Source organism: Bombus bifarius, unplaced genomic scaffold, assembly GCF_011952205.1.
Source record: "Bombus bifarius isolate JDL3187 unplaced genomic scaffold, Bbif_JDL3187 scf7180000007977, whole genome shotgun sequence".
Taxonomy (NCBI): domain Eukaryota; kingdom Metazoa; phylum Arthropoda; class Insecta; order Hymenoptera; family Apidae; genus Bombus; species Bombus bifarius.
The window spans coordinates 4,163,479-4,177,360 of NW_022884362.1; the positions used below are offsets into that span (position 1 = coordinate 4,163,479).

At 35.3% G+C, this 13,882-nt stretch overlaps 1 protein-coding gene across 1 annotated transcript; it reads left to right on the forward strand.

The window, feature by feature from the left end:
* The first annotated feature begins 9,380 nt into the window (after nucleotides 1-9,380).
* Nucleotides 9,381-12,773, forward strand: LOC117204099 (DNA translocase FtsK). Its single transcript, XM_033441143.1, has 2 exons — nucleotides 9,381-9,514; nucleotides 11,223-12,773. The coding sequence occupies exons 1-2, from the start codon at nucleotides 9,497-9,499 to the stop codon at nucleotides 12,135-12,137; spliced, it is 933 nt and encodes a 310-aa protein (XP_033297034.1). The 5' UTR covers nucleotides 9,381-9,496; the 3' UTR covers nucleotides 12,138-12,773.
* The last annotated feature ends 1,109 nt before the right edge of the window (nucleotides 12,774-13,882 follow it).

A 13,882-nucleotide genomic window follows, 5' to 3' on the forward strand; every position in this document is an offset into this window, starting at 1 on the left:
ATGAATTATTATATTAAGCTTTACGTTTATGTGAAAACTCTGTAACATTTGAATTACTAAGATAATTAAAATTTATCTTTACAATAGTGTCGTATTATAACGATAAAATTTTACTTCAATCTTATACGCTAACATAAAATTTCTCTTGAATAAAATATCAAACCGAAACTAATAAAATACGACTACCAATTGAGATGTCTCTAACATTTATTATATAACATATGTTAGCACTATGTATCGAAACTATACTGAAACTTATCAAATCAGAGAATAATATTATGAAATATGAATAAAAACGTACTCATCGATACTTCCGTTGATTAAAACGCTTTGATTAGTGTAATTAATAGCTTTCTATAAACAGTTATTCCAATTAACAGTTCTCAGGAAAAAGAAATATCATTTCCTTGCTGATAGTCTTCAATTATACAGTAGTCGATCGATTCGATAAATGGAAACATCGACGAGTAATTTTCCTCATTCAACTTATCGATACGCATCAAATTTTCGCACGTGTACTCTGTTCTTACCATTTAATTACGTGGATATTTTCACACAGCTATGGTGCATCAAGATGTCCGTGAAACACGGGACGTGAGAGACTGAAAAATGGAAACAAGTGTACCACACGCATTGTCATAAAAGGAACGCTATCGGATTATTCGCGTGATTAAGAATTTATACACTCTGGCCTTCCATAAATAACGAGAAGCAATTGTTTGGCCGTAAAGATAGGACAATGCGTTCATGGACGTTTCTCATGTCGGAGAAATAATCTATTCGGTTCGTACGTGGATTCACGTGAGAATAGTTTTGCTATTGCCATGTTTCATAAGAGTGCAAAGTCTTCGAAATCCTTGGAATATTAGTTCATAGTCACGATTATAGCAATCCATTGCTACTCTCTTTAGGGATATGTTGTGTAAATTCTGTCTGGTTCGATTAAGATTTTCGATTGATAGAATCTAGAACTATAGGAAAGGAGTATGAACGATAAAATATACTCAACAAACTTTAAAGGTCACGAGATAAAAGCCAAACCAATACTTACTCCATTTACTTACTTGTTACTTACTAATGCAACATATATGGGAGCCTTTAACTGCGGATAATTTGGTTAGGGCAAAAAATTATGCTTTCAAACAAAGTTTGGAGACGATAAAAGGAGCTGCGTATTATCGATGGTATAACAGAGATGATTGACAAACTAGTCAAAATTACAATAAAAAGATCAAAAAATATTAGAAGTGATAGATACTTGTTACAATAAAATATGATCAATTAGTGTTAAATCGCAAGATGGAGTAAGATTAAGTTAATGGACTAATAATAGTGGCATTAGATTTTTTAAATCCATCACAGAAAAATATTTAATATATCTTCAACTTTTTAATTCCTCCAGCAATGCTTAGATTTCACGACAGACTTACTGAATATCTACTTTGAACAAAAAGAATAAATTGATAATTAGATATTGTCTTAATTCTGCTTATAATTCCTGTTATTAATTACATACAAAAAATATAGCTCGAGCCAGAAAAGAATTTCTCAATCTCGCATGTAACACCATTTAATCGTGTCTTCGTAATAATAACTTCAGTTTTGATAGAACGTGACCACATTGTTAGTAACACGTAGTGGATGTAATAACGTTTCGGATTGTTACATAGAAATAGAAAGTGGAGTATGGTCAATTACAGAAGGCTGTCTGCTGAAAAGAATGCTGGTGAAAACAAGATCAATCGAAACTCGATAAAAAAATTGTTGCAATACTCCTTTGAAATGTTAAACAACTTTGATCTGATTTCTGTGCGTGCCAATTTGATTTTATATGGCTCAATTAAAAAGTATAATGCCATTGCGTGCTGTAATTCTTTTTATCATTAAACTAAGGTGTAGAAGAGTAGAACACCTGCAAATTATGAAAGCAATGAAAATTCTTTGAATACATGTATGTAACAATAACACAAAACATTATCGAGGAGATACATACGAGGAGGCGCCAGAGTTTATATTAACATAATAAATATTTCAGATTTTATAGAATAAAAAATCTCGTGCTTCAATGTAACAAATATCCAGCACGCCATGTTGCAAAACAAATAATTAGTGCTAGAATTAATGGGTAATTATTTCTTTTTCTTAGTATTCTTCTTTCAATAGACTTTAGTTCAACAATACTCAGAAGTTCTTTATCATGAACAATAAAACAAATACAAAGGATACATTAAATCTTATACTGTTTTTATTATTTTATTAACATGAATTATTATCAATGAGACGAAATAAACTAAAAATAAATTCGCTTTGGAATTTTCCAATTAAAGTTAATTATGTTAAAATACTTTAAGATATCTTATATCGCAAACTTGACTATCTCTTTACAAACTCCAATACAAATTACGATAATCTTGAATCATTGTATTATCATTACCAAAACGTGATGAATATTTAATTACAAAAATATAAATTGGTAACACACGATAGTGATCGAATTATTCACATGAATGATGTATAATACAACGTCCGTTATCATTAACACTAAAATATCCGATAATGTGAGTTCCTGAATGAATAATCCCAATGTAATCTAGTAATTGACTTCTACATCTTCGTACGCTCAATTACCTATGGAAATTGTCAAGTACCATAAAAGATCCATCCATTTAATTTAATCTCATAGGGTAGCTTCGAAAAGAGTGACACGTGAAAGGCAGGAGTTTGCAATTTGGACTGACCTTGCATACCTTCCAACAAGTCATATCGTTCTATATTGCATATTAAAACAGTTTAGTCTTTCTCTTGGATTCTACCGGAAGCCTCTGCACCACCCGCAATGTTTCCGCTCTAAATCGCATTCGTATCTGGCAGCTAAGAGGCTGAAATAATTCAGTACATTCTCTCTGATATGGTTTTGAATTGAAAAAATTGTCTCCTTTCATTTACGTAAATAAAGTTTTATTTATTAGTTTAGAGTAGAAAAAAATTCTATTTAATAATTTGGAATAAAATTTATCTTGCAAATAGAACTGTACATAAAAGTATAATTATTTATAATGTAAACAATATATGAGTACTTGTATAATTTTCCTTGCATTATTATTATACAAAATATTTCTATAATGATTTCTATTTCGATTTTTGCCCTGTATGTAACTGTACCCCAGACAATTTTTTATGAATCACTCCGTATATGATTACATCATATGGAGAACCTTCTCCTGAAAGAAGACACATTCTCCATGAAATTTAATATCAACTTGGAAATAACTGACCTATTTGAATAAGCTTTCTCATAATATAAATTTAGCAACAATGGATTGACTAACTTTACACGTACAGGCACTAAAGATGCATAAAATATGTATTTCCACCGAAACATAAATTATGTCTAAAAATACTTTATTTATGCTTTCCATTAATGTTGCGTTTATGAAAATATAAAATTCAACATGTATAGAAATACATACTCAACACTTAATAAATACTTTAATAAATACAATAGTTTCTACCAATTTTCTACAAAATTACATTTTACTGTAAAGATAACTGCATTAGTAAATTTAAATTAGTAAATTTCCATACCTTTCTATAAAATTCCATAATCTTATACCTTACTATCACGCCTATCCCACAAAATCCATCAAATAAAGTAAATTTAATAAAATTCCTTATGCATATAAAATCGTACAGTGATAAATATAGCTTGATCCCTAATGAGTTAAACAGCTTTCTGAAGGCGAAGGTGGTGCCCTGGCGCCAATTGTACAGATCAACTGACACAATTCAGCCAGTTAAAAGAGGCCGAAAGGAATCAGCGCACTTGCTTGTTCCTCGGTGGACACACGAAATTGACCGGCCAATCTCCCTTTCACCGGTTGGCATTGAGAACGCGGCATACAGACAGGTCATCGGTAAAATGAAGTCGCGCGAAGGAGTATGTAATCTGGGTCGTTGGCGGGCAATTATTGTGATTCTTAATCGCGAGGTGCACGCCCGCTGGAAGTCGAGCTTTAAATTGCAACGAATGGAATCTTTCGACGAACCTTGAAAACGCAATTTTATTATTCCTGGAAAGAGAAGACACACCGGGTCATTTCTGCCTTTCTTACCAACACGTAATACGATTACGGGTTATTATAATTCATACGAGGGATGTGGATGGGTTACTCAGAGATTTACGTGGGAATTGTGATTGAGGTCGATCATTGTTCGAGAATAGCGATTACGGGGCAATTTAGAAAAATAGACGTTGCTGTATTGAAGTTAATTGTTTCATGCTAATTCTTAATGTTGCTGCCTTTCTACGAATGAATTTCATATTGGTACTTTGAAACGAGTTAAGCATATTGTAAAACTTATATAGGGTATGATATAGTATTTATTATAGAGATTCACGTGGTATTTTATGATTTCGATTTATATTATTGCTTTGTATTCATTAATTAAGCGGTTAGATATATATGCTTACGTAAGTACTTATACGTATTGAAGATTCATGGCTTTTATATAAAAGAAAGTTAATCTATACAAATTGTCCGTTTATTCCAAATTGGGAGTTCTTAATTATTTTCAGACGATAGTACGAAATGATGCGAGGAATTTAAGAATGTGACTACGTTTAATTTCTATAACGTTCGCTCTGTTGTTGATTGTGGACAATATATTCGAGAAGAAAAGATGTTCTATTTATCACAACATAAAACTATTCATCGCAACGAAATATAAAAGAAAGAGACTCTTTGAACATCTTATTCAAAAAACGAAATTATGACAGTTATCGCAAAAGAGATTGCATCATTAAAAAAAAGGTAAAACATATTACCTACTTAAAACGTTACATAAACTGGCGAGAAGAAATTAACAAGGTGAAATTCGACAATCGCTATATAAAGGAAATTATATAAAAATGATTACTCTCATTAAACTATCATTATACAGTCTACATATTCATTATATCCTTTCCATTTACAGTGAATCCAAAAAGTACTTGCACATTCAATGAATCATCTTTTGTTTAAGGAAGTCTCAGTTCTTAAAATTAAAATTACATTAGTGTACTCAATTACTCAAAGTGTTATTAAAACACTTTTAAGCTCTAACAAACCTGATATATCTATATCCAATTAATCAGTACACATATGCCAAAGCAGAAACAACGGATATAAGAAAATATTTCTCCAACCTCCTCTATATATTTAAATGCATAACAAATGCATGGAGAAAAAAAGTTATTATTCTCACGCAATTAATGTAAAACGAATTTGCTTTTAAAAATTCACAATAGCTCGCCTTTAGTTCTTACGATAGTCTGCATTACATTTTAGATTAGCAACGAGGATTCGTACGACTTTCTAGCAACACCGATAAACAAATTAATTTTCACGAGAGGCTTAAACACCAGAAACTTAATTATTGGAAATTATACGTTCGAGAGAAATTACGGAAGCGAGTCGTCAGGTATACAAAATATATCGATCAACCGCAAATCTAACGAGCAGCGTGCCAATAGAAAGTTACAAAACGCCGATCGACCGCTAATTTTACGGCGGAAACCAAGGCGGTCAGTTGCGCATTTCGCAAAAGTCAAGTGAAAACGACGAGTATCAAGCTCGGTTTTAAAAGCCGAGCTTTGTCTTGCCGAATCGCGATTTGACCTTGCGTTCGGTCAGTTTCAAGGTGACAACCGATAGAACCGATGCTCTCTTTTTCCCTTTCCCTTATCAATGTCGCGAAAATTTTTACTCCAAGGAATTCCAAAAATACCAGGATCCTTTTGCACCAATATAATGTGAGAACTATATGTAATGAAATAATTTAGTAAATTATTAGGTTCCATTTCTTTATATCAATTCATGAAAATATAAAACATGAACATCGTAGTAAATAAGAAATAATAGTGAATTTGCGTATCATTCGTAAAGTTTTAGAAAACAAACGCGTACGATACAATATAATAAAAAAAGGTATGCTTCTTTCTCTTACATGGGCAATTTTTGTATTATTAGATTATTATTATTTATTTTATCTTAAAATCCTCTATTTCTCAGTAGCCGATAACTAGGTTAAAGACACGTTCTACACATCTTTACTCGACCAAGTTTACCATCGCATCGTTATTACTGGAGAAGCAACACGTGCGCTTTGACACGTGATTTTAGCTATCGAATTGATTATATGAACGTTACTTCATTGGCGTAATTATTCTTACAAGATCGAAAGTATCGTTACAGGCAGTACTATAATTAAGGATTAAACGCGTGCTAGCTAGTTGATTCTGTCTCATTTCATTCCATAAATGTATAACTAGTCTACGATCCACGATCAAGCACAGTCTCTTATTCGCTATTAGCCAAAACGATGTCATAATCATTTAACCGATTATATAAATTACGGAAAATCGTTAAAAATTTATAAAATTAATACATCAATCAAAGTAATCATAAAATGAGGAACCATTAAAACGGTAAAGCAATAGATAGAAAATAGAATGAACTATTACGAGAATAGATGCTATGTTTTAGTGAGATTTTATTTTAACTCTGTAACAATGTAGTCTGAATGTAATTCAGTAAATCATCAAATGTAGCAGATACCTATCATAAAATTCACATCTTAAATGTCATCTTGCGTAACACAATTGTTAATACCTATTTCGTATAAAAATTGGAAACGTCTACTTTTTGTATCTAAAACTTCTTTTCATTTTATTCACTATCAAAGGATTAACATTCTGTTATTTTTAGGATATTGTAAAAATTAAGTATTGCGCTATATAGTCTACGAATTTCGTGTAAATTTTTCATACGATTATCGCTTTAAACTCTATTATTTAACGCTTCTCTTGCGTTTCAACGCCTCAAATAATAGATTTCCAAATTGACATCAAGTTATTACGTTAATGAATGAAAACTTTTAATTTAACAATCGCGATGTTTAAATATATTTTCTAATTTCCAGAGACTTCCATTGGTTAATTGTAAGTCATTATAAAGCGACAACTGACTAGGCAACACTGCTTCTAACGGTAGTACTTGAATGACATTTGAACTTTGAAATTTTTTCACTTAAAGAAAGCTGAAGGATAAATAATTATTGTCTTCAGTGAATTACAAGTATATATACGTAAGAGACAATATATTTACCACTGCTATTCTATTCCATTCTTAAACAGTTCTAAATTATGTAGTTTGTGCTGAAAATATCCAACTATACTATATTATTAAAAGAACAAATAAATCAATAAGAAATTTAAAAATAAATAATAATTAAATCTACTTTAAGATATTCTTTATATCAAATTTACTTAAACCGTAAGTAAAAAGTTGTATACAAAAGAATGGCACCTCTTAAATAAAGAGCTGTTAAACTATAATTTCATTCTATGCATTCCTTTTTATGGAAAATCCGTATCAAATACGGAATTTTTAATATATTGTATAAAATAATTAGTAAGCTCCAGATATTTGTACAAATTCATATTTTAATATCATAGTGCATGCGTAACTGGAATTACAGGACTCAGAGAGTTAACGAACCAACATAGACAAAATTTCAAATTTCTCGCGGTGAAATATTTTTCACCCAGTATCGGAAAAATCCAGAATATATAGAAACATGAATAAATTTTGGTACCGGTATTCATGGTAAAAGTGCATTCGTTAAATTATTTCATTCAGTGGCTATAGGTATAATTTCTGTAGCGTGACCTCGATATCTACATCGCCACTTTTACATAATAATTTCACCTTAGAAACCCGCAGCTGAACAACTTCGTGTGTCGAATATTACTTTTGTGTTATTATTAATATCATATCGGAAGAAGGATTGCAAACTTTGAAACTGCAATCGCATTATAAGATATTCATACCGGATATCCGTAAAATATGTCGCAAACTAATACATATATTCATGCGTGAATAGCGACACATAATAAATTGTAGAAAGTTGGTTCACTAGAATTTAAAAAAATTGCATTATAAATACTGTATTAAAATATTTATTAATATTAACCATTTATTAATCTAAAGCAAAAATATCGTTGAATGTGAAGTGCTCATAAGTAAAAAACCTCTGCTCAACTTCAAAATATAATATTTAAGTGATAAATATTTAATAGAAGGCTACAAATGATTATATAATACAAGTTTCTATGCGTATTAAATATAAAATATATATCGTACTAATACAATAGAAAACTTACAGAATCAAGCAAACATTCTACGTTCTTATATCAACTTCCATTAAAATAAAAAGTTCCCGAATTTCGTGACTATATCGCGACGCAATACGCAGATTCCTAAAATTCCATTCTCGTAGAATTGTGAACTTAATTCAAACCATCCATCGACAAACCATCGATAAACACCTTGAGCGTTTGAGACACTAAATTCGAAGTAGATATACCGATACCAGCCGTAATAAGACACATACGGTGACCGATCGTGCAGGAATCAGGCATACAGTGAAAGGTTCGAGACAGACAATAAAAATTGTTGAACGTTAGATCGGTAGTCCAATCGAGAACTTAAGAATGATTTTCAAGAGTGACGAGAAACCAGAACAACCTGCCGGGCAACGTGTCCCGTATACGAGTTACTGCAACGGTAATATAAGAGGACACTGGGACAAATTGGATCCATTCTCTCGCTCGAAAACCCGACGTCTAAACAGTCCTTGCCGCTTCTTATCTATGAACACCGACGCACCAAATAATTACAAGCTCCAATTAATTACTATGGTAGGCAGAAAACTGCGGACAGATAGATCCTTGTAAAAGTGAAATTTGAAGAGTCGCGTTAATTTTACAGAATTATAATTAATATTGAACACAAGAGCGTAACAAGTAAAAGAAAACAGTACATGAAATAAACACTATTTTACATAATATAGTTATGCAATACTAGTTAGAATCTTTAAAAATATTACATTCGGTACATAAAGCGAACAATGTTAAGAAAGCTTTCCCTCCTCCCTGTATATGATCAAATACTCAATTTTAACAAACTGAAGAACAATTCGAAAAAGTATCAGAAACCATAACCTCTACATGCTGTTGCTTTCCTTGACAAACATTATAATTCATAATGAGTAATAAAAAAATCTCAATTAATGGAGAAAATGGAGAAAAATATGGAAAGACAGCGGAACGCAGTCCTTATTTAGCCGTATATAAAATACATATACGTGGCGTCAAAGTTGTTGATCGGTCCACGTTGCGATCAATTTTCCAGATTCTCGAGAACCGGGGCTAGTCTGGTGGGGAATATTTAGGGGATATAAGGTGCTGTAACGAGACAAGGCGGCCGTATATACAGGAGTCGAATAGATAGTGAAAGTCCCCCAGAGCTAACAGGAGTATAGAGGGCAAGAGGGGGGTAGGAACGGGGGACCCCAGTAAGGTATATGAGGGCCTCAGTTCGAGCAACCGCTGGTACTCTAGCCTCGCTGCCTACTTACATTCACACACACTAACACACCAACCACCTGGAACACAATGCGCACGGTCGCGACGGTACGTATTTAGTGCGTCACCATCGTCATCGTTTCTCGTTAACGAACCCTTCGAGGGCCAAGATTTTGACAAAGTTTCTTCTAAATCGCGTGCTCTCTACCGGTCATTGTAAATCATCGGCATCATCGTGACTATCGTTCGTCGCTTTATCATCTGCAAAAATTTCAATCTCGCGTGTGATGTGATCGTTTTTCATCGTGACGGAACTGTGCTTGTGATTTGTGCATTACTAGTGCACCGCGGCTGGATCTCGTAAAACCTTGACTCGTTAAAGCAGACAGAATAATTCGGCGACGTCTGGCAAGAGTTTGATAGATGTAGGGGATAGCTTATAGACCAGACACGTTGCTCGGCGGTTTCGTAAGGCGAGCGAAAGATAAATGTTAATTCCGAGCAATCACTCGATCCAGACCTTTATGTGTGATCGACGTTCCGAACACGGGAGAAATCTGGTCGCCTCATGGTCGTAATTCGCGTGATTCGACGGAGATCGTTATTCGCTCATAAAAATATCGCGTACCCGTTACAATTACCATTACGCAACTAATAGTCACCAACGACGTACAACCGCGTTACTACATTATAATTCGGAAGTACCTTTCGAGCGTTTTCCGCGCTACTCGAAAAATTATGAGAGCGTACGCGGGCGGTATCGATATTTTTTTGTCGCCTACTCGCTCGAAGAAAGACATTATATAATGAGCTACGCCGAACAGAAATACGAACAGTATGCGTGACGATAGTAAGCGTTTCTCGTTCGTGACCATTCGGGCAGAACTGCAGGAAGTGCGTTACGCAGATGGAAGCGGTAAAACTCGGCGAATGGCGTGTAATTTACGATGATCGATTTACCAATCGTGTACATCTCCACGGGGAGGAATAAATACAGGCAAAACACTCGCATTTATTGCTTGTCGCGCTCGTCTTCCGCCGATACAACGGCGATCAAGACTTTTACCGTGTATAACGAGTCGACGTCAAGAATCCGGTATCCTTCGAATGCGGTTATCTACTCGATGGTGGTGTAATAAAGTCACGTCTGGCGGTTAAGGTTCTGGTAACCCGGAGGGTCATGCATCACTGCGTTTAGACCTTTCTGCGAACAATTACGGTTTATGAAGTCTCAGATTAACAGCTCTGTAATACTTTCCAGGATACTGACCGCATGAAGATTAAGTTTACGGTGGTATCGGCGTTGCTCGCTAGACACGTCTCGACTATGCAATCATAAATTATGCGAAACACGAATTGCAAGCAAAAAAGATTGGAAAATATTTCTATTACAGAATCTTTTTTAATAGACCATAGTTATCGATCGAATATCGTGCTGGTTAGACTGATTCGTTGAAACGAAAAGCGATTGTGTTATGGAGCAATTTACAATACTTGTGTAACAACATTTTTCTGCGAAATATAACCATATTCTAGGACGGAAAGTAATAGCGGAAGTAGTAGATGTTTCGATAATTGCAGTAATGATCTTTATGATCTACTTACGAGATACGAGTGATCGATTGGAAAGGCACGATTAAGAACGACGACGCCAATAATTTACTAACACTGTGTATATCTTTCGCATGTATTCTGTCATAAAACCACGAAATATTAAATAATCGAATAAAAATGAATTATATCGTAACGTAGCATTCTACAATCAATTACATCTTCGCACTACTTTCGATCAAACACAGCTTTTTACTTCTTCCAGGTACTATTACTGGTAGCTGCCATACTAGTAGTATCGGCTCAGCAATACCAGCAACCAGATGCCAACTACGTAGACGAATACTCAGCATACGAGTCTCCAAGACCGACTCATCCGACTCCCCGAAGTTATGCCGCTAATTCGGCGCCAAATCGGCAATCGGCTGGCCCCACAACCCCGAAACCAACCCCGGTGGCCATCCTGAAGCAGATCAACAGGCACAACGAGGACGGCTCGTATACGTACGGGTTCGAAGGCGCGGATGGGTCTTTTAAGATCGAGACGAAACTACCAACCGGAGAAGTGAAGGGTAAATACGGATTCGTCGATGACACCGGCAAAGTACGTGTAGTCGAATATGGAGCGAATCAATACGGTTTCCAACCCGCTGGCGAGGGTATCACGGTCGCACCACCGACTCTGGTTGACGACACTACCAGCAAGGAAGCTCTGCAAGCACAAAACTACCAAGAGGAGTACCAACAACCGGCTGCCAGACCTGCGCCACTTCGAGCAGTCGCGCCTGCGCCAGCACCTCGCCCTGCACCCCTTCAACAGATTCAATACGGACAGCCAGCTTACCAACAGCCCCAAACTCACACCGAAGCCGTCTATTCACCGCAACTGGCGCCCAGACAGCAGCCAAGTCTTCCGAAACCGCCAATTTTCACGCCTGCTGCTCCTCAATCCCCCCTCACTAAACAAACCACTCTCCTTCAACCTGAAGAACCAGCGCCGCCATCTCAATTGTATAATCAGGGACCAGCCCAGTTTGGCCCTGCTCCTGTTCAAGAACACCGTTCCCAGCCACAACCTCGTAGCCAAAGCGGCGGCATCCTTGATCAATTAGCTAGGGATTATGCTCTGCCACAGGGCGTCGCACCACCGTTGCACGACATCAGCTTCGGTTATTACTAGATCCTCTAGTCCCTCCCGTGTTCGTCAGGGTGGTCCCCGTGCGTTTTGATCTGTCCGTATTGTCTGAAGACGCGATGCTTCGATGGCGCACCCTTTTCGCCGTGATCGCGGCGTGGCCCATCGGTGACGATGGGTGGCACTGTGATTCGTACGTCGCGCGTCGATTATTACCGAAGAGAATATCGAGAATTTAAGGCACATTGCAATCCAGCGAGGAAATTGAATCGAAATCGATAATTTGATTATTGTTTCTATTTTCTTCATTGATATCTTTTTTCTTTTTGTAAAATAAGAGAATAAGGTGAAGGTTCTTGAGTTTTTCTTCGGTAATAAACAAATCGCTGTCATGGCTGCCTACCGAGTCGAACTTTTGTTTCTTTCGATGAAGGTACGAATCCATTCTTGCCATTGGAATCAAATGTGATAAGCATGTTTGATGAAACGTGCAGTGGAAATGTAAAGAATGATCTCTAAGTATTTGTTCAGAATAATTATCAGTAACGAAACCTATATCGAATGGAATCATTTTATCTCTTTTTTAAACTTTATTTCTCCAATCAGGATCTTCTAAGGAGAGATTTCGAAAGGTCAAGGATTCTTTCATTTCCGTATCGCGAATAGACTTTTTACGTAAAACCCTGTCAAAATCATTAACCCTGTGTGTAAGGAAGGTTGTAAAAATGTTGTAAATAAAAATTCCACATTCCACGGTAGGCTTCCGTGCTGGTTTTAGTCTTAGAGAACGCAGCTTGCACACGCGTCATAAGTGTACCGTTACAATTTCATTTCAAGGAGACCCTCACTTTGTCAAGCTGTGTCTTCGAGTTCGTGTCTCGCGGGACTGCACAATAAAATTCAGCACGCTTACTATTATATTATATTTTAATTATATTATTATAAGGTAAATTAGATTGGAATAAATCGCGAGGACAACTCAACACTTTTTATAATCGTAACTCTGATATACCGCCCTTCAATGAAAATTCGAAGTATTTTCACCCACGACTCATTATATAATTTACACAAGTTGAAGGTAAATGTTTCGTTTTAATTTTGTTAATGATTGTAATGGAGATAGTAGAGGCGAAAGAAATATTAATAAACGTTTCCAACTTAGATCGAATGAAAACTATACCCTTCAACTTTCTAATTGTTCCTGTTTCTCCATCAGTCAAACTCGCATAACCAGTCGCAACTAACGACCTTTCAGATTATTCCTTCTATGATAAAAATAAGAGAAGGTAACCGGCAAGCTTGAACTGTATCAAGTTTGTACCGGAACTTCGCCAATTGGAATTTTAGTTACGAAATTTATACATCGACCTTCACGTTTCTTCGACATAAAGGACGGTCGGTTCGCTTGAACTATACCTATACATAATAATAGCATAGTATGATATATACATACATTACGACAGGTAGTAAAATAAAAGCGGATCTGGTGATTGTATTTGTAGAGCAGCAATTGCGTGAGAACGAGTGTGAAAGTGATGTATAAGTCAAATTTACCTCGTTCCAGGAATTAATTCTTAAATCGTGGCAGAAAATAATCGTAGAAAATAACAGCACTCACGCAATTTACGCTTTCAGTTTTTTCAACTTATATCACTTTTCTTTTCAGGTATTTCTTTCTGTATTATGTCTATATTTTTCTTTCTTTATTAATACGAAGCAAGAAATGAAGTTTACCAATGTTATAAATAATTTCCAAAATAATTCCCAAAATGTGTTTAATATCACAACCA